Here is a 22,249-nt window from a genome sequence, read left to right as displayed (position 1 = left end):
CGTGGAACTTGGCTATTTTTTTTAAAGGTTTTATTTACTTATTTGCCTCTAGGGTTATTGCTAGGGCTCAGTGCCTGCATCACGAATCCACTGCTCCTGGAGGCCATTTTTCCCATTTTGTTGTTGTTGTTATTGCTGTTGTTGGATAGGACAGAGAGAAATCAAGAGAGGAAGGGGAAACAGAGAGGGGCACAGAAAGATAAGACACCTGCAGACCTGCTTCACCATTTGTGAAGTGACCCTCCTGAAGATGAGGAGCCGGGGGCTCAAACTGGGTTTCCAGTGCCATTCCTCTCGCTTCTCACTACGTGCACGTACCTTCCTGTGCTACCACCCAGCCACCCATGTATTTCTTTTCTTTTTAAAATTTTATTTATTTGTTTTCCCTTTTGCTACCCTTGTTGTCTTTTTATTGTTGTTGTTGTTACTATTGTTGTTGTTACTGATGTCGTCGTTGTTAGATAAGACAGAGAGAAATGGAGAGAGGAGGGGAAGACAGAGAGGGGAAAAGAAAGACAGACACCTGCAGACCTGCTTCATCGCCTGTGAAGCGACTCCCCTGCAGGTGGGGAGCCGGGAACTCGAACCAGGATCCTTACGCTGGTCCTTGCGCCACATGCGCTTAACCCGCTGCGTTACTGTCCAACTCCCATATTTATTTTCTTAAATAGACGTTTTTTCCTTTTAATTTGATGGGACAGGGAGAAATCAAGAGGGAAGGGGGAGGTAGAAGGGGAGAAAGGAAGAGAGACACCTGCAGCACTGCAACACTTATGAAGCTTCCCCTCTGCAGATGGGGCCTGGGGGCTTGAACCTGGGTCCTTGTGCATAGTAGCATGTGTGCTTAACCACATGCACCATCACCCAAACCTCCATTATTATTTATTTACTCACTTATTTATGAAAAACTAAAGCCCAAAGGAATCAAATGAAGCCATCCAAAAAGATGTGTGTACACCTATCTTCACAGCAGCACAATTTGTAATAGCCAAAACCTGGAAGTGACCCAGGTGTCCAACACCAGATGAGTGGCTGAGCAAGTTGTGGTTTCTATGCATAATGGAATACTACTCAGCTATAACAACAGTGAGTTCACCTTCATCTCATCTTGGATGGAGCTTGGAGGAATAACATTAAGTGAGACCAGCCAGAAAGAGACAGATGAATATGGGATGATCCCACTCATGGACAGAGGTTGAGAAATAAGAGCAGACGGGGAAACACAAAGCAGAACGTGGACTGGGTTTGGTGTGTTGCACCAAGGTAAAGGACTCTGGGGGCAGGGAGTGGGGGAGCTGTTTAGGTCTTGGTGCAGGATGGTGGAGGAGAACCTAGCTGGGGGGTGAGTGCAGAAAAGTGAGAAATTTTACACATGTATTAACAACTGTATTAATTGTTTACAAGAAACCGTTAATTCCCTCAAATTAAAAAAAAAACAACAACAAACTCGAGCCCACTGGCAAGGTAAAAGTGTTCTCCATGGGGGGGGGGGTCAGGCTGTAGCGCAACGGGTTAAGCACAGGTGGTGCAAAGCGCAAGGACTGGCGGAAGGGTCCCGGTTCGAGCCCCCGGATCCCCACCTGCAGGGGAGTCGCTTCACAGGCGGTGAAGCAGGTCTGCAGGTGTCTATCTTTCTCTCCCTCTCTCTCCATTTCTCTCTGTCCTATCCAGCAACGAACGACATCAACAACAACAATAATAGCCACAACAAGGCTACAACAACAAGGGCAACAAAAGGGGGAAAAAATGGCCTCCAGGAGCAGTGGATTCCTGGTGCAGGCACCGAGCCCCAGCAATAACTCTGGAGGCAAAAACAAAAGTGTTTTCCACATCAGAGCTCTCAGCTCAGAGCTCCTGCGGCGTGGTGAGGGGATACAAGGTGTGGGGAGGGGAAGAGTCTTCTGTGATCCCACCTACCCCGTTGCCGGCACCTACCAGGGTTTCCTGGAACTCCCGCCTGTCATCAATGTCGTCCACCTCGTAGGAGCCCGAGAGGCTCAGGTAGTTGTAGTAGTCCATGCTGGTGATGCCCAGGCTGTGCTTCTGCTCCGCAGAGGCGCCCTCGATAAGCTGCGGCAGGAGAAACGCAGAGGGTGGGACCTGGATCCTGAAACTAGGCCCAGGCACACCTGGCTCTGGGAGCTACCAGCCTTGAGCCCAGGCCCGGGGTGTGTGTGTGTGGGGGGGGGGCATGAAGTGTCTGCTCTCTAGAATGATCTCTGAGCAACTGGGGCGCGGGAGGGGAGACTCTGAGGGCTGAGAGCAGGACTGGCATGCCCGAGGCCATGGGTTTGATTTTTCTCACTTGTGGCCTCTCTCTGTCTCTTTCGTGAGATAAACATGACTTTTTTTAATTTAAAGCCTAGCTTTGTATCCCTAAATAAAGTGCATTTTAAAAGGCTAGGGAGACAGCATAATGGTTCTGCAAAAGATGCTGATACCTGAGGTTCCAAGCTTCCAGGTTCAATCCCCAGCACTGCAAGCCAGAGCTGATTGGTGTCTGGCGTTTCTTTGCGTCTTCCTCCCTGTATCTCTCATCGAAATAAAATAATTTTTTAAAAAAGTTCAGGGAGTCGGGCAGTAGCGCAGTGGGTTAAGCGCAGGTGGTGCAAAGCGCAAGGACCGGCATAAAGATCCCGGTTCGAGCCCCCGGCTCCCCACCTGCAGGGGCGTCGCTTCACAGGCGGTGAAGCAGGTCTGCAGGTGTCTTTCTCTCCCCCTCTCTGTCTTCCCCTCCTGTCTCCATTTCTCTCTGTCCTATCCAACAACAAAACATCAGTCACAACTACAACAATAAAACAAGGGTAACAAAAGGGAATAAATAATAGATTTTTTTTTAAAAAAGTTCATTTAAAATTAATTATTTATTTACTGGATACAGACAGAGAGAACTTGAGAGGTTAAGGACAGAGAGGGAGAAGCATTGCTTTACTATTCGTGAAGCTTCCTCGATACAAGTGGAGGCTAGAGGCTTGAATTCAGGTCCTTGTGCACCACCACTGGGCCTAATGAAGTGCTTTTTTTTAAAAAAAAAAAATTTATTTATTTATGAGAAAGATAAGAAGAGAGAAAGAACCAGACATTACTCTGGTACATGTGCTGCCCGGGACTGAACTTGGGGCCTTATGCTTGAGATTCTAGTCCTTTATCCACTGCACCTTTTTTTTTTTTATTGCCATGCATATGCATTATTCTACTGACTCCAGAAGACTCTTTGATTTTTTAGTTTAAGATGGAAAAAATATATAGAGAGATAGAGGAAAGGAAGAAGGAATGGAGAAAGAGAAAGACAAAGACACAAAGAAAGAAAGAGAGAGAGAGGAGAAACACCACAGCACTGCTTCACTGTTCATGGTTCTTCCCCTGATGCCATGCACGGCGCTCCCATGTGGTGCTGGGGCCTTGAACCTGGGTTCTCGAGCATAGCAAAAGGTGTGCTCTAATTGTGTTAACTATGTCCTGGCCCAGAAAGCACATTCTTAAAAAATAAAATAAAATAAAATAAAATAAAATAAAATAAAATAAAATAAAATAAAATAAAATAAAATAAAATAAAGAGAGCCGGCAAAATAGCTCACTGGAACAGTGTGGCTTTTTTGTGAGAACAACTCCTCCACAGAAGGGCCTTTTAGTGCTGTGTCTCTTTCACGCTCTCTGCCTGTATGTGTGTGCTCACGCATCTGCTTATCTAGAAATAAAATAACAAAGGTGGGGGAGTCGGGCCGTAGCGCAGCGGGTTAAGCACACGTGGTGCAAAGCACAAGAACCGGTGGATCCCGGTTTGAGCCCCCGGCTCCCCATCTGCAGGGGAGTCGCTTCACAGATGGTGAAACAGGTCTGCAGGTGTCTTTCTCTCCCCCTCTCTGTCTTCCCCTCCTCTCTCTATTTCTCTCTGTCCTATCCAACAACAATGACATCAATAACAACAACAACAATAAAACAATGGCAACAAAAAGGGAATAAATAAATAAGTAAAACAACAAAGGTAAAATGATCAATGATCCTAACCCCCCAAATATGAGAGCTTCAGACTCTCTGCTCTGCTTAAGAATCTGCAGATTCTCCTTGTCAGCTTTAAGACCTAGATGGGCTGAGAATTCCCCCTGGTCTGGTAAAGGGAACTGCAGTGGTCCAGCAGTGAGACTTCTAGGGGAAGAGTAGAAAGCAAGCTGGGATTTATTGACTTAGCACCGACTTGCTAGTGGCTTTCTCCTGATTTATTTGTAATTTTCACAAGAGTAAGACCAGAGGACCTCTCAGTTCTGGCACAAATGTTGCCAGGGATCAGCCCTGGGGACAAGGCCTGTGCTCCATGTCTGAGCTGTCTCTAGCCTCAGTCTCAAGTTCTATACACGGAAATTTTGCGACCTCCCAACCAACTAGCCGCCTCGGAGCGTTTGTTTCCAGATCTGCTATTTGCCTGAAATCTGAGTTAGAGCTTCTAAAAGGGCTCCCCCAGGGGATGTGCCGGATGGCGCCATCAGTCAGCTTCCAAGGTTGCCCCAGGAAGCTGTCTCTGAATGAAGAAGAGAGGCTCCAACCCAGCAGCGTTTAGGGTGACTGAGACTCGGGTCTCTCCTCTGTTCAAGTTCCTCCAGTGGGTTCTGTGCCATACCCCTAGAAGGGGGAAGCTGGCTTCCATTTCTGAGAAGTTCTAGGTCATTCCATGACATCAGCTCTGCTTGGTTTCCTTCTTTGCCTCACAGAACCTTTCCCCCCCCCACCCCGTCTTCCTACTTTTTCTTCTGTTTTTGTTTTTTCTTTACTTTTTTTTTTTCGGGGGGGGGGAAGGTGGGTGGTGGCACCCCTGGTAGAGTGCATATATTACAATGTACAAAGACCTGGGTTCAAGCCCTAGTCTCTATCTGCAGAGGGGAAGCTCCAGGGCTGCAGGTTATCTCTCTCTCTCTCTCTCTCTCTCTCTCTCTCGCTTCCTTCCCCTCTCTCTCTTTTTATTTTTTTAAAATCTTTATTTATTTATTGGATAGAGACAGCCAGAAATCAAGAGGGAAGGGGGAAATAAGAGAGGGAGAGAGACAGACACCTGCAGCACTGCTTCAGCACTCACAAAGCTTTCCCCCTGCAGGTGGGGACCAGGGGCTTGAACCTGGGCCCATGTGCATTGTAACATGTGCACTTAACCAGGTGTGCTATCAACCACCCCCTCTCTTCCTCCTTCTTTATCTCCCCTCCTCCTCTTAATTTTTCTGTTTCTATTCAAACTAGGGGGTGGAGCTCTGAAGTCCAAGGTACAATTCTCCACACCACCATAACCCAGAATTGAGCAGTGCTCTGGAGAAAAAGAATGGAAAAAAAAGAAAAAGAAAAAAAAAACCCTCAAAGTAAATAAATAAAATTTTAAATTGTTCTCGTTCCAGAAAGAACTTCCTCACTTCTCTCTCCATCTTTCCCTGCTCACATCATGTATGAGGGACACCCTCTAACCCTATCTTTGGCATCTTCAAGCTCCCTACCCCACCCCAACTCTTCTGCCTACAAACACAAACAACTTCTTTAGAAATTCCCCTAGGGTTTTACAGTTAACAGTTAACATTTACATACTTTTCCCAGATTTAGAAGATACTCTCTTCCCTGATCCAGCTTTCTAGTCCTATTTCCAACCCTGATACCATCTCCCCAGACAATACTTTTGGCCCACCTGCATGTTAGCTATCTGGCTCAGAAAAAACTAGTAAAGTCATGGGCCCCTGAGAATATACCTAAAATAAGGAGTCGGGGGGTAGTGCAGCGGGTTAAGCGCAGGTGGCACAAAGCGCAAGGACCGGCGTAAGGATCCCCGGTTTGAGCCCCTGGCTCCTCACCTGCAGGGGAGTCACTTCACAAGAGGTGAAGCAGATCTGCAGGTGTCTGTCTTTCTCTCCCCCTCTCTGTCTTCCCCTCCTCTCTCCATTTCTCTCTGTCCTATCCAACAACAATGACATCAATAACAACAATAATAACTACAACAATAAAAAAGGGCAACAAAAGGGAATAAGTAAATAAATAAATTTAAAAATTAACATATATATATATAAAAGAATATACCTAAAATAGACCTACTAACTTTTTCCAAAATGGAGACCTCAAATCTCATCTGCTGTATTCTTGCCTTTAGGTTCCAGATTATTAAACAATTTGTTCTGCTTTATATTTTAATGTTTTTTCAGACACCACATTGCAGATGCTACCACGACGACTTCACTAATGTACCCTGGAACCCCACCTTTCTGGAGTCTTGCCCCAATAGGGAAAGATAGAAACAGGCTGAGAGTATGGATCGACCTGAAAATGCCCATGTTCAGTGAAGAAGCAATTATAGAAGCCAAACCTTCCACCTTCTGCATCGCATAATTATCCTGGGTCTATACTCCCAGAGGAATAAAGAATAGGAAAGCGGGGAGCTGGGTGGTAGTGCAGCGGTTTAAGCTCACATGGTGCAAAGTGCAAGGAACCTGCGTAAGGATCCTGGTTTGAGCTCCTGGCTCCCCACCTGCAGGGGGGTCACATCGCAAGCAGTGAAGCAAGTTTGCAGATGTCTATCTTTCTCTCCACCTCTCTGTCTTCCACTCCTCTCTCGATTGCTCTGTCCTATCCAACAACAACAACAGCTATGACAGCAACTACAAGTGTTAACAACAAGGGCAACAAAATGGGAAAAACGGCCTCCAGAAGCAGTGGATTTTGTAGTGCAGGCACCGAGCCCAAGGGGATAACCCCTGAGGCCAGAATAGGAAAGCTAGGGTGGGGTAGATAGCCTAATGGTTAAACAAAGAGACTATCATGCCTGAGGCTCCAAAGTCCCAGGTTCAATCCCCCACACCACTATAAACCAGAGTTGAGCAGTGCTCTGGTGTTAAAAGAAAGAAAGAAAGAATAAAACAGTTTCCAATTGAGGGGATGGGGTTACGGAACTCAGATGGCAGGAAATGTATGGAATTTTACCCCTCTTATCCTATGGTTTTGTTGATATTTTCTATATTTTATTTTATAAATAAATGAAAAGAAGAAGTTTCTCCCTGGACTCTGCAACTCTTCCGATTGTAGTAGTGATTCCTCATCCCAGCATCTCATCTGCACTGTGGTCTCTCCCGTCACCATTCTGGTGAGGTGACTCATGGGGCGACTTCCCATGGACACTGACCCACCACTTCCACGCTACCCAAGAGTTCTGGGAGCTTGGGACCTGCAGGATCCCAGGTTTTCCTCTTACCACCATTTCCGGGGCCTGATTCCTGTTCCTCCCCAGCCTCCAGCCTGCACAACCACAGCTCCTGTTAAGAGCAGGCGGTGGTTTCTCTCAAATCTCTGCCTGGCTTCTGAAGACCTGGCACTAAAGATCTAGAGTCTCTTCCACATCTCTGGCTCAATAGTTCCCTTTGGGAGACTCTGCCCTGACAAGCTGGTTGAAGCCTGTCCCAGAGGGCAGCTGTCCCCTCTCCAACCTCCTTTTTTGCTCAGGCTGTCCAACCCCCTCTACCCGTTTTATTCCTCTACTCCTCTAGCCTGTCTCCCTCAACAGCTCTCATGCTCAGCCCAGTCTCCCCACCTGAATTTCTATTGGGCTCAGAATCAAACAATACTTGTGTTTTGGAAGGATGTTAACATTTTCTCAGTTATTCGTCTTTGGGGAAAATTCTGTCTTCCTGTTCCAATGATAATAGAACTATACTCTCCTTGTAGGAAGGCAGCGCCTCACAGTTCCTCTTTTTAAAAAATATTTTATTTTAATGAGAGAGATACAGAGAGAAAGACACAGAGAAAAAGACTAGAGCACTGCACAGCTCTGGCTTACGGTGGTGCTGGGGACTGAACCTGGGACCTCAGAGCCTGAGGCATGCAAGTCTTTTGTGGAACCATGATGCTGTTTCCCTAGCCCTCTCCCAGTTGGTTTTGCACAGTGACTAGCTCATTCCCACAGCACTGAAGTAGCTCTCAGTATGCTAAATTAGACTGTAGACACCACAGGACTGGGTGACAGAAAAAGAAGTTAACATGGAAAATGGCTAACCAAGTCAGGAAGGAAAGAAAGAAAGAAAAAAAAAAAAAAAAAAACCGCAAACCTGGTAAAATATGTGAAAACTCCGTTCTCCAGGGTTCCTCATCACCACACGGGATTTTTCCAGAAGGAAGTTTGAGATCTTCCCACCATCTGGTTCCCCACCTGGGCTGAACTGGATTTCAAAGTATTTTCCCTGCAAGAAAAGTTAGGGATTTCCTTTAATGGTCAAGGAACAAGCATATTATGTGTCAATCAGTCTTTGGATCAAGTGGACATAATTCAAGGAAATTTGCTCATGAAAGATACGTTCTGAGTTATTCCCAGTTCTGCTTCAGACTTCCTCACTCTCTACCGGACAATAACCTGGGTTTTCATGCCACCACACAATTTTGTATTGAGAGAGAATCTATCGTTCTAGCCTGACTAAATAAGGACATACTACATTCCCTCCCAGTTCCCACCCCCCCCCCCCCAGCTGCCTACTAAACCGGAAGACAGAAAGAATTCAACAGAAAACCACAGTGCCAGGGAGAGGAGGTTGACTTGCCTTTTTCAAAGGAAGTGAAATTTTCCCTCTGGCAGATTTGTTTAAAGGCTTGGGGCACAAGTGATGCCTTTCATTTTCCTGCATCTAAAATGCTCGTGTAAAATAAAATAAAAAGACTCTGATGACAAAAGAAGATCTGCCTAGGGATCTAGTTGTGAGCCAGGGATTCCTATCTATTTATTTTGAGTATTTTTTAAATTTCTTTTTCTTTTTTAATTTTTTTATTGGGGGATTAATGTTTTACAGTCAACAGTAAATACAACAGTTTGTACATGCATAACATTTCTGTTTTCCACATAATAATACAACCCCACTAGGTCCTCTGTCATCCGTTTTGGGCCTGTATTCTTCCCCCCACCCACCCCAGAGTCTTACTTTTCTGATGTATGACATTCTCATAGGAGTGAAGTGGTATCTCATAGTTGTCTTTATTTGCATTTCTCTGACAATCAGACTTGGAACATTTTTTCATGTGTTTCTCAGCCTTTTGGATCTCTTCTGTGGTGAATATTCTGTTCATGTCCTCTCCCCATTTTTGGATGGGGTTCTTTGTTTTCTTGTTGTTGAGTTGGGCAAGGTCTTTATTTATTTTGGTTATTAGTCTCTTGTCTGATGTATGGCATGTAAAGATCGTCTCCTATTCTGTGAGGGGTCTCTTGGTTTGGGTAGTGGTTTCTTTTGCTGTGTAGAAGCTTAAATTTGATGTAGCCCCATAGGCTTATACTTGCCTTGGTCTTCTTTGTAGTTGGATTCGTTTCATTGAAGATGTCTTTAAAATTTATGCGGAAAAGAATTCTGCCAATATTTTCCTCTAAGTATCTGATAATTTCTAACATCCAAGTCCTTGATCCACTTGGAATTTACTTTTGTGTTTGGTGTTTTGTGTTCAGTTTCATTCTTCTGCATGTTTCAACCCATTTGTTGAAGAGACTCTCCTTTCCCCAATTTTTAAAATGTATTTTACATACACACACACACACACACACACACACACACACACACACACACACACACACACACACGAAGGCACTGCTCAGCTCTGGTTTATGGTGGTACTGGGCATTGAACCTGGAACCTTAAGAGCCTCAGGCATGAGAATCTTTTGCATAACCATTGATTTCTATTTGTTTATTAGCCGTTAGGCTTATTGCATGAAGAATCCACTGCTCCTGGTGGCAATTTTTTCCCTTCCTTCCTTCCTTCCTTCCTTCCTTCCTTCCTTCCTTCCTTCTTTGAAGTTGAGAGGCTAGCGGGAGAGAAAGATACCTGCAGTCCTGCTTCACTGCCAGTGAAACTTCCCCCACTACAGGAGGGAGTGGGGGCTTGAACCCAGGTCCTTGCACACGGTAATGTGTATACTCAACCATGTGTGCCACTGCCTGGCCCCAGGTCTAGGGATTCTAATCAGGCTGTTAACAGCTTCCTGTTAACAATGGCCAGTAGTGAGCAGAGGAGAATAGAACTCTGGATTTGATGTCCAGGTTTTAAGGCAATGGCTTTGTTGTTGTTTTGTCCTTAGGAGACTAGTTTTTTCTCCAGTCTAAAAGCTTTAAGTGCCTTCAGGATCCAAGCGTGCAAGCTTAGAGGAAGGAAAAGAGGAGAGCAGGAGGGAGCTGTAGGGAATGGTGTGGCCTCCCGTCAAACTGGAGGCCCTTCCGCAGCCCAGCTGCAATCACATCTGTTATCTCTAAAAAAGGGGGAGCAGCTAAGTCCCCCCCAGCTCAGGCTTGAAGCCTGCCAAAAACTCATTAAGGACATGGAAAAAGCACACAGCTGTGATTTTTCCAGTCACCCACAGCACCCAGTATCCCCTGTTCATTGCTAATTCCAGGTGTCAGGAAGGCTACCAGAGAAGGCCAGCTTCTAGTGTTTTTTTTTTTGCCTCCAGGATTATTGCTGGGGCTTGCTGTCCGCACTAGGAACCCACTGCTCCTGGAGGCCATTTCCCCCATTTTTGTTGCCCTTGTTGTTGGATAGGACAGAGGGAAATTGAGGAAGGAGGGGAAGGGGTGGGAGAAAGATACCTGTTGATCTGCTTCACTGCCTGTGAGGGATGCATTGGATCGACCTTCTCGTGGTGCATCCCGTGAGTACCCATTCATTGGGGAAACTGACGATCCTTCCTAGCCGACTGAATCCACATGGATCCCAGTCACTTTCAAAGCCAGCAACAAGCAGCTCCTGACAGCTTTCAACCTGACGCTGTTGACTGGCTATGGAAGAAGGGCAAACGCTAGAAGAAGAACTGCCTGTGTAGTAACCCCCCTGCAGGGGGGGAGCAGGGGACTCAAACCGGGATTCTTGAGATGGTGCTTGCACTTTGCGTAATGTGTGCTTAACCCGCGGAACTACCGCCAGGACTCTCTAGTGGTCTTTAATCTGAGAACTCCTCCCCTCTCCCCTTCCTGAGCTCCTCTCCTTTTCCCTTCCCAACGAATCTCCCAGAAGCAGCCACTAGAGAGAAGGATCAGAAACCACAGGCATCTCATCTGCTAGCGGTTCCTCAGAGGACTCAGAGGAGTCCGCTGAGCATGGGCCCTGTGCTTCCTGCTGTGGTTCACTCCTTCGCCAACTCCCCCTTTGGACAAATTCTGGAGGGAACATGTTCGAGAATATTCTGTCCCTGCTCAGTGCCCCATCAACATGTGGGTGGGAATGCAACCAAACAAGCAGTTTAGCTAGGCGTCAGACCCAATGCCGAAAGCCCTTGACTCCCTCTGTGTTTACTTATCAGTGTATTTTGAAAGTTAGTATGATTTTATTAGTGATTGAATAATGGTTTATAAAAGCACAAGATTGCAGGGGTATAGTTCTACACTGCATCCAACATCAAAATTCTGTGCCTCTCCCTTTAGTTCAGTTTGACTGCTGTCTCTTTTTTGGAAGTTCATGTGTTTCAGCTATCTACATTCTAAATATGAACAAAACCATCCTTTTTTTTTTTTTTTGGCACTGGGGTTTTGTGCCTTCAAGATTTGACTGCTTTTGGCAGGATGTCTCCCATATAATAAATGAGAGAGAGAGAGAGAATAAGAACCAGAACCAGAACACTCTGTCACATGCCCTGTGCCAGTAATTAGAACTCAGGATCTCATGTTTGACAGTCCAAAGCTTTATCCACTGTTCCACCTCCTGGGACACGTTTCCCCTCTTGGTTTCAGACAGAGACAGATATAGAGGAGAGACCCCATATCAGTACTCCCCCCCCCCCCCCCGCCCAATCCATGAAGCTTTTGCTGGCGCTGTGCCGAGGTTCCAACCCAGTCCTCCAGCAATAGCAAAGTGCACTCTACAAGGTAAACTATGTCTAGGTCCTCAGGATTGCTCCTTTCTTTCTTTCTTTTAAATTTCTCTATTGGGGGATTAATGTTTTAAGGTAGACAATATATACAATAGTTTGTACATATAATACAACCCCCACTAGGTCCTCTGCCATCATGTTCCAGGACCTGAACTTTCCCCCCCGACCCACCCCAGAGTCTTTTACTTTGGTATAATACACCAATTCCAGTTCCAGGATTGTTTCTTAAGTTCACTAAGACCCCAAAGTATAAATACGTCCATTTAATGACTTGTACTTCCTGTCCATTGTGGAAAGTGAAATTCCCTGTGATTCCATCCTGGCGCTGTTTGCCTATCTACTAAATGACGGTTGAGGTAGCCATCAACCACTGATTTATGGACTTTAATTATGTTCAGAGTGGGTGATATTAAAAAAAAAAAGTGGGGTTATGATGCTGATAGTGCTCTCTGACTTAGCAGCAAATTATGGCTGTCTTTCTAAAATAAGTCAGGATTATATTCTAAATGTACTATGGAGTGAGGAAGACAGAATAGTTTACACTTCAATAAAAACCGCCAAATTGTCCTCCTGAGGGAAGACGTGAGTTTTCACCTGGTAGTCTCTTTTCTTTGTTTTGCAGATCTCCTCATTTTCTCACCTGAGAGGAGGAGAAGGAGGAAGATGACAAATTGTTTTAATTTTGGTCTCATGCCTTAGTAGTGAGGACAGATGGATGCCTTATCTGTCAGACCATAACTCTGTGAGCAAGAAAGTGAAATGCCTACCAGTGTTCTTCCCGTCAGGGCTGTATGACAGGTTCTGAACAGAAAAGGAAGAAATGCTGCGTATTTTTGTTTTGATTATAGAAGTTGATGGATGTAACTCCCTTGTCTGGGGATAAAGAATATACTTTTTTTAAAAAAAGATTTTATTGATTTATTAATGAGAAACATAGGTGGAGAGAGAAAGAGCCAGACATCACTCTGGTGCATGTGCTGCTGGGGATTGAACTCAGGACCTCATACTTGAGAGTCCAATGCTTTATCCATTGAAACACCTCCCGGACCACGAGAATATAGTTTTTAAAAGATTTCTTTACAAGGGCAGGCAGTGGCACACCAGGGTGAGCACACATGTTATCTAATGGGCAGGGATCCAGGTTCAAACCCCTGGTCTCCACTGCAGGGGTAGGGGGAAATTTCACAGATGGTAAGGCAGTGCTGCAGGTGTCTCTCTCTTTTTTTAAAAAATATTTTATTTTATTTATTTATTCCCTTTTGTTGCCCTTGTTTTTTTTTATTGTTGTAGTTATTATTGTTGTTGTCGTCGTTGTTGGATAGGACAGAGAGAAATGGAGAGAGGAGGGGAAGACAGAGAGGAGGAGAGAAAGATAGACACCTGCAGACCTGCTTCACCGCCTGTGAAGCGACTCCCCTGCAGGTGGGGAGCCGGGGCTCGAACCGGGATCCTTATGCCGGTCTTTGTGCTTTGCGCCACCTGCGCTTAACCTGCTGCGCTACAGCCCGACTCCCCAGGTGTCTCTTTTTCTCTCTCCTTCTCTATTTCTCCCACCTCTCTCACTTTGTGTCTTATCAAAAAAAAAAAATAACAAAGCATCAGTCTGGCATATGCTGTTGCAGGCCAACTTCAGGACCTCATGCTCGAGAGCCCAACATCGTATCCACAGCACCACCTCATGGGCTGCAGGAATAAGTTGTTTTTAAAAATGCACTTATTTAGGAGTCGGGCGGTAGCGCAGCGGGTTAAGCACAGGTCGTGCAAAGCACAAGGACTGGCGTAAGGGTCCCGGTTCGAGCTCCAGGATCCTTAACTGCAGGGGAGTCGCTTCACAGGCGGTGAAGCAGGTCTGCAGGTGTCTGTCTTTCTCTCCCCCTCTCTGTCTTCCCCTCCTCTCTCCATTTCTCTCTGTCCTATCCAACGATGACAACAATAAAACAAAAGGGAATAAATATTTTTTAATGCGCTAATTTTTACAAAGAGATCTGACGCATAAGAGGGGGAGAGAAAGACAGACACCTGCAGATCTGCTTCACCGCCTGTGAAGGGACCTGCCTGCAGGTGGGGAGCCGGGGGCTCGAACCGGGATCCTGACGCCGGTCCTTGAGCTTAGCGCCACCTGCGCTTAACCCGCTGCGCTACAGCCCGACTCCCAAAAAATATATTTTCAATGAGAAAACAGAGTCCTCCTCAGCTCTTGGCTATTGAACCTGGGACCTCTGGGGCTATAGGTGTGAAAGGCTGGTGCATGGCTACTGCACCCCTCCCAGGCCCTGATAAGGACTAATTTATATTGGAAAAGAAAATATAGCTTTGACTCTTTTTTTTTTTTTTTTTCCTTTCTGTTTCCTAAGAAAGACAAAAGGGAAGAAGGGATGGGTAGGTAGCTAGAGAGTGAAATTTAGTCCAGATCACACCTACGAGGTAGACTTATATTCACAAAAAGGGAAAAAATGGTCAAGTAGAAAATTCATCACTTGTTTCACAATTATTATCTAGAAGTATCTTCAAGACAATGCCTACAGGTATTGAATGGGGCTGTGTGTGTGTGTGTGTGTGTGTGTGTGTGTGTGTGTGTGTGTGAGAGAGAGAGAGACAGAGAGAGAGAGACAGAGAGAGAGACAGAGAGAGAGACAGAGAGAGAGAGAGATGGTGGATAAATAAGTAGATGGTTTGAACTGTTTGAACAGCAGGAAACATAAAGGCAGCTCTGACAGCTATAACTCACCAGGGGACCTGACCAGCATCCCATGAGAATTTAGTAAGAATTCTCTTGGCTGTAGAAGCTTCCCTCCAACATAGAAAGGTGAAAAAGAAATTACTTTGCTCTGAACTCCCCACTTAATTATTTTCAAAGGAGCCAGAACCAGCATCCCTGACGGCTCCCCGAATGCTCTCCTGACAGACATAGTCTCCGGAGAAGAGGGGTGCAGCAGCTACGGAAATCCCGGGCAAACATTCCTGACTTGGTGGACGTGGCTTTTTCTGTAGGGAGGTGCGTTCATATTCAACCCTGTCAGTTTTCCAGTTCTCTAGGGATGCTCAGATAGAATAACTTCTGGAAGGAAGCAGAAGCCAGACAAGGAGACCTGGGGTGGGGTTGACCCAGGCATGCTCCTCATGCCTTTGTTTGGAAAAGAAAGGCCTTTATTTATTTATTTATTTATTTATTTATTTATTTATTATTCACTATTGGACAGAGAAACACCTGCAGCCGTGAAGCTTTCCCCCTGCAATTGGGGACCCGGGGCTTGAACTTGCATCCTTGCACATTGTGCTCAACCAGGTGTGCCACTGCTTGGCCAAGAGAGGTCTTTTGTCCAAGGACACCAAGAACATTTCTCCAAGACAAAGCCAATGCATGCATCAATTATTTATTTACTATTAATTAATTAATTAATTATTGCTACCAGGGTTATCGCTGGGGCTTGGAGTCTGCACTATGAATCTACTGCTCCTGGAGGCCTTTTTTTTCATTTTGTTGTCCTTGTTGTTGTCGTTATTGTCATTGCTGTTGTTGTTGGAGAGGACAGAGAGAAATGGAGAGAGGAGGGGAGGACAGAGAGGGGGAGAGAAAGATAGAAAACCTGCAGACCTGCTTCACCGCCTGTGAAGCGACCCCCCCTGCAGGTGGGGAGCTGAGGGCTCAAACCAGGATCCTTGCACTTTGAACGATGTGAGCTTAACCCGGCTCTCTTATTTATTTATTTTTTTTAAATTTCCATCTTTAAAATTATCTTTGTTTATCAATTGGATAGAGACAGCCAGAAACCAAGAGGAAGGTAGAGAGACAGAGACACCTGCAACACTGCTTCACCACTCAAAAAGCTTCCCTCCTGCAGGTAGAGACAGGGGGCTTGAACCCAGGTCCTTATGCATTGCAACATGTACACTCAACCAGGTGCACCACTACCCAGTCCCCTGGATCAGTTCTTATTGCCTTCAGTAAAACCAAGAGAGTTTTCAGAAATCATCTTACTTACATCCCTGAAGCTCAAAATAAAGCCACTTCAGCCAAAGGCCAAATAGAAGCCTGACAGCAGGCTGGGAGAGAAAGCGAAGCAGAGTGTGAGAATGTGTGTGTGGCAAGCTTTTTGTACAGAAGGACATAAGGGAGGGCGGGCGCTCGATTTGGGCCAGTCAAGGAGGGGTTAACGCTACATACACACACACACACACACACACACACACACACACACACACACACACACACACACACACACACACACACACACTTCTGCCGCCTCTTTTACCTGGAGGACTAAAGGGTCCCGAGGAAGGGGTAGAGACTGAGCCCCAGTTTCCCTTGGTTTCCAGATTCAGTTCTAGCTCCAATAAGAAGTTTTAGTCCCCTTCGGCTAGGGGTTGAACATGCCCAGTACCAGGTGCAAGGACCTGGGTTCAAGTCCCTGGTCCCCACCTGCAGGGGTGGAAGTTTCACAAGTGGAGAAGCAGGTCTATAACCATTTCTCTTTCTCTTCCCTTCTCTCCCTCCTCCCGTCTCCATTTCTCTCTGTCCTATCAAATAAAAGAAAGAAAGATAATAATAAAGACGTTCTAGTCCTCTCACCCCAGGACCCTGTCAGACAGCCTGAGCCCAGTCGTTTATGGGATCCAGAACCCCAGGCAGGAGTTTTGGCCTCACTAAGCAGGTGATGGTCAAGGGAAGGAGAAGGAGACTTACGAAGCGGCTGGAGTTGTTGTTGCGCACGGTCTTGGCGTTCCCGAAGGCCTCTAGCAGCGGGTTGGACTGTAGGATGATGTCCTTGACATGCTGTCACAGCAAACGGAGAGGTTAGGAAGACCTGGGGGGGGGGTGGTGAACAGGCAGACGTACCCTGGAGGGGCCCCACTTCCAACTGTGATGGGAGGAGAGGTCCCAGATTCCCCTGCCCCTGGGGTTTTTGGAGAACTTGATCTTTCTTTGTCCCCTTCCTATGGGGGTGCATTAAGACTCTGGAGCCAGGGTGCCCTGTGGTGAATGGGGACCCCCAGCGGTCCCTGAATGCCTCTCCATATTGGATACTGCAGGTGTACCTATGCCCCTGGGCATGCTGGGAATCGGGGCTGGGAGAAAATTGAAGCAATAAGGGGCACCATCAGACTGCTCTTACTAGAGCCTCTCCCACCACCACCAGGCTCTCCCAGCCCATCCTCTCCCCTCTCTCGACTGTAAGAGTTAGCCGAGGGGGATTCAGGCCACCTCATTTCATCCAAGAAGACCGTGGACATAGTCTTGTACCCCACCCCACCCCCAGACTTGAATGGCTCATGTAGGGGTCTTGTTAAGATGCAGATGGAAGGGGCCAGGCAATGGCGTACCTGAATTAAGTGCACACATTACAGTGCACAAGGACTCAGGTTCAAGCCCCTGGTCCCCACATGCAGGGGGAAAGCTTCACGAATGGTGGTCTGCAGGCGTCTCTCTGTCTCTCTCTCTGCCCCCTCAATTTCTCTCTGTCTCTATCCAATAATAAATAAATAAATAACATATCCATCCAAAAAGATTTGTGTACACCTATGTTCATAGCAGCACAATTTGTAATAGTTAAAACCAGAAGCAACCCAGGTGTCCAACAACAGATGAGTGGCTGAGCAAGTGGTGGTATACATGCACAATGGAATACTACTCAGCTATAAAAGATGGTGACTTTACTGTTTTCAGCCCATTTTGGATGGAGCTTGAAGAAATCATGTTAAGTGAAATAAGTCAGAAACAGAAGGATGAATATGGGATGATCTCACAGGCAGAAGTTGAAAAACAAGATCAGAAGAGAAAACTACAAGTAGAACCTGAAGTGGAGTTGGTGAATTGCGCCAAGTAAAAGAAGGGAGGAGGTGGGGTGGGGGCGGGGTGAGTACAGGTCCTGGAAAAGGATGACAGAGGACCTAGTGGGGGTTGTATTGTTATGTGGAAAACTGAGAAATGTTATGCATGTACAAACTATTGCATTCACTGTTGACTGTAAAATATTAATCCCCCAATAAAGAAATTTAAATAATAATAAATAAATAATGAATGAAATCTTAAAAAAAAAGAAAGATGCAGATGGAGAGGCAGACTGTGGAGGTCTGAGGACGAGCCAAGACGTATATACATTTCGAACCAACTGCCCGTCCGGGATCTGTTGGCTCTGCCAGCATGGAATCAGTCATGATTCCAGCCTTGGAGAGTGTGTGGAACCATTCCCGGCCTTCGGGAAGGGCTGGTTTTCAAACAGCCCCATTGTGTGCCAGGCTGGAAAGTGTGCAAAACACCCCATGGTCAAGTCAGCTCTACAGATAGGAGTTGATGTTGGAGAGCTTCTCTCAATGAGTGAGTCACTCCTGGTCCCCCTAATGATTCACATGCTTTGGCTGGTTCAACATGTTCCAGAAATAACAAGTCTTTGGCTTGAGCTCTTCAGCTACCAAGTAATTTCAAGCCAAAAACTCTGTTGTCCTTGTAAGAGAACAGGAAGAGGAAAGTCAACATTCAACGTCTGCAGTCTGCCTTCTAGGTCACAGTCTGGAGCAAATGAGCCCAGATGAAGGCTCTCGCTGCGTAGTAGCCAGTGTGTTCCCCGGGTACCTTCCCCTAACATCCAGAAGAGGAATGCGAACTGGGCATGATATACCTCTGGCAATGGCACCAGGGCATATTCTGGGCGGTTCCTGTATGGGGCCAGTTTCAAAGGTTCCAGAAGTATTTCCCAGATCTCCTTTTAAGAACTCACAGATGAAGGGCCAGGCGGTGGCACACCTGATTGAGCACAGATAGCGTGTAACGATCTGAGTTCAAGCTGCTGTAGTGGGGAAGTTTCATGTCTCTCTCTATCCCTCTTTTTAAATGATTTCACTTCCTTTTTTAGTTATTACTATTATTATTTTTAACCAGAGCACCGATCAGCTCTGACTTATGGTGGAACCTGGGACTCTGGAATCTCAGGTATGAGAGTCTCTTTGCATACATAACCATTATGTTACTTACTTACTCCTGCCTACACTCACCCCTTCTATCTGCCCCTTCCCCCTCAATTTCTGTCTCTATCCAAAATAAACAAATAAATATAAATAAGTATCATGAAAAAAAAACTCACAGATTTATATAAGCTTTGCTTTTCTCTCTAAAAAATTGTTCTGGGCTTTGTGGTTCTTCATTCAATCTTTATTATTTTTATTCATTGATCAGACATGCCTATGCCAGTGATCAACACCCGGCTTCTTATAGAGAGACTAGACCTCCAGGGTTATCGCCGGGCTCAGTGCTTGCACTAGGAATCCACTACTTCTGGAGACTATTTTCCCCATTTTGTTGCCCTTGCTGTGGTTCTTACTGTTATTGTTATAGCTGTGCTGTTGTTGGATAGGACAGAGAGAAATCAAGAGAGATGGGGAAGACAGAGAGAGGGAGAGAAAGATAGATACCTGCAGACCTGCTTCACTGCCTATGAAGTGACCCCTCCCCCCCACAGGTGGGGAGCCGGGAGGCTCGAACTGGGATCCTTACGCCGGTCCTTGAGCTCTCCACCATGTGTGCTTAACTCACTGTGCTACCGCCCGGCCCCCTTTTAACTAGAATTTCAAGCTGAGAATGTCTGCAAGCATTCACTCACAAGCCCACCCATCCACCCAGGCATCCACTTTATCAAGATGTCCAGCAGGATTTTGTGACATGCTAGAAGTATGATGGGGAAAGAGAGGACACACACACAACAGTGTGCCAGCTTCCTGCCTCCCTAGCCTCCTCCCAGGGATGGGACATGGCCACTGGAGTTGGGGAGATGCAATGGGCTGCATCCGTTAGACTCACCATCTCCCGCACAGGTGTGAGCCACACACCTCACTGCTGAGCATGTGCGTCACGGCTACTGCATGTGACATGTACTACAGGTGCAGAAGGTTCATGGATCTCAAAGGCAGCACACAAGAAGAATATACACTATCCCACTCATTTAAAAAGACTGATTACTGGAGCGGCTGGAGTTACACACAAAAGACTCTGATGCCTGAAGTTCTGACATCTCAGGTTCAATTCCCAGTACCCACATAAGCCGGAGCTGAGCAATGCTCTAGTCATTATCTCGCTCCTTCTCTCTCTCTCTCTCTCATTAAACAAAGCAGGGCTACAGGTGTTACTCTTTCTCTCTCCCTCTTTAACTCCCTCTACGATCTTGACTTCTGGCTGCTGTCTCTACCCAATAAATAAAGATAATCTAAGAAAATGTTGTTTCTTTTAAAATTTAATTCGATTCATTTTATTTTTTAAATATTTATTTATTTATTCCCTTTTGTTACTCTAGTGGTTTTATTGTTGTAGCTATTATTGTTGTCGTCACTGTTGGATAGGACAGAGAGAAATGGAGAGAGGAGGGATGACAGAGAGGGGGAGAGAAAGACAAGACACCTGCTGACCTGCTTCACCGCCTGTGAAGTGACTCCCCTGTAGATGAGGAGCCGGGGGCTTGAACTGGGATCCTTACGCCGGTCCTTGTGCTTTTGCACCAAGTGCACTTAACCCGCTGTGCTACCACCCAACTCCCTTAATTCTATTTATTTATTGAAAAGAGAGAAAGAAACTGAGAAGAGAGAGAGGGAGAGAGACAGAAAAATACCTGTAGCACTGCTTCACCATTCTGGAAGCTTCCCCCTTGCAGGTGGAAACCAGAGGCTCGAACCCAGGTCTTTCCTTGCATATTGTAAACATGTGCACTCAACTAGGTACACCACTACCCAGCCCTTAAACTTGTTTTTTGTCACCTCTTCAGCTGCAGATCCCTCCCCCCCCTTTCTTTACAAGTTTGTGTAGATTTCTTGAATTGAACATTCATTTACAAAATTCAAAACACAAAGCAGGTTGAATAGGACACAGGGAGACTCAAGTGTCACTTACCAAGTGGACTATGTTTTGAGAGTCATGTTGCTGGGTGACTACACCGTCTTTTGAACATACCGTTTCTCTTTTTTTACTTCAAATGTCAGCATATTTTACATAATGTTCGCAGCCTGCTTTTTTTGTTTTTGTTAGAGACTGAATTCAGGCACTCTACTCTTAAGACTGTGTCCAATTTTCTCTACTTTATTTATGTTCTGTAAGAAGGTGATACAGTGAGAGACAGAGGGAAAGAGTGTGTGCAAACCGTCCATGGAGCTCTGTTAGTTTTGCCGTTGTTGCTCTCTCATCTGGTGTCGGGGATTGAACCCAGGCCCTTAAGCATACAAGGCAGGCACTCTACTGTGGACCCACCTCTCCCCGGCCCCTAGTGATATCACTTACATCTACAGAAAACCTCTTTTTTTTTCCCACGGCTGTCTGATACTCTATTACATTATGAGTCGAATTTATTTGACCTGTCATGACCTGAGGAACATTTAGGTTGCTTGCAGCTTTTCCCATCATTCAATCAAATAACTTTGTGCTTGCATCGCTTTGCATAAATTGCACACATATTTTTTAAAAAAAACCTCCTTAAATAGAATTGCTGAATCAAAAAATATATGTGTCTGATTTTGAAAAGCTTTGCTGATGTGACCGCTATTACAAGTCCAGCTTCAAGTAAACTGTGAATGAAACGGTGCCCCTATATTCTTACCAACAGCGCCTAAAACAAAACAAAACAAAAACAAAAACAAAAACAAAACCCTTCCAGTCTGAGAGGAAATACTTTCTTTGCCTCCGCCGCCGGGGACTCACCTGGACCTTGGGACCTCCTCCAGACACCCTGGAGACGTAGCTCATAATGTATTTGGCTGCCACTGTCTTCCCTGCACCACTTTCGCCACTGAGGAAAGAAATGAACAGCAGATCATGATCTGGCGCCCCTGCCCCTTAAAAAAAAAAAGCCACAAACATGAATAAACAGGCAGAAAGACATTCAATTAGGAGAAAGAAGAGCAAGAGAATGAGGAAGAAGAGAAGAAGAAAGAGGGAATGAAGGAAAGGGAAAGGGACTGGGAGGAGGTATGAATGGTTGAATACAACAGCTCCCAGCAGTACCAGGTCTCAGCAATATTCACATGGTGGGTGGACCCCACTTGATAAGCATCACTGTGCCCAAAAGAGACAATTCAACATTCTCAATACTCAACAATAGGGTCCAGGGTCCAGGATATTATGGAACACCAGCAGAATGAGATATACAGAAATGACAGTTGACTCCATGATTGTAAAGGTCATGCTTACACGACGGAGGAAAAAGGCGCCGGACAACGTTAAATGAAAGAAACTAGACTCAAATCATCCTACAACAGGATTAAAGAAAAAGAAAGAAAGAAAGAAAGAAAGGAAGGAAGGAAGGAAGAAGGAGCAAAGAAAAACTAGGAGAACCACAAAACTAGGAGAGAGAACCACAAAAGGCGTTTCAGCAGAGGAACTGATACCACAAGAGACTTATTTCAGTTCACTATTTTCTGCAGTTTTAGT

At 45.7% G+C, this 22,249-nt stretch overlaps 1 protein-coding gene across 1 annotated transcript in view; it reads right to left on the bottom strand.

Annotated features, from left to right (window-relative positions):
• The window catches only part of MYO1E (myosin IE), a 221,547-nt gene that overhangs the window by 77,650 nt on the left and 121,648 nt on the right, over window positions 1-22,249 (bottom strand). The window contains exons 5-8 of the mRNA XM_016192846.2: window positions 21,521-21,608; window positions 16,532-16,621; window positions 8,061-8,192; window positions 1,936-2,070 (exon numbers count right to left, since the gene is read on the bottom strand). Of these exons, the coding sequence (XP_016048332.1) occupies window positions 1,936-2,070; window positions 8,061-8,192; window positions 16,532-16,621; window positions 21,521-21,608 (445 nt within the window). The remainder of the gene's footprint in view (window positions 1-1,935; window positions 2,071-8,060; window positions 8,193-16,531; window positions 16,622-21,520; window positions 21,609-22,249) is intronic.

Source organism: Erinaceus europaeus, chromosome 16 (genome assembly GCF_950295315.1).
Source record: "Erinaceus europaeus chromosome 16, mEriEur2.1, whole genome shotgun sequence".
Classification (NCBI taxonomy): Eukaryota; Metazoa; Chordata; class Mammalia; order Eulipotyphla; family Erinaceidae; genus Erinaceus; species Erinaceus europaeus.
The sequence above is the reverse complement of the archived record's forward strand: the minus strand, read 5'-3'. Positions and strand labels throughout refer to the sequence as shown.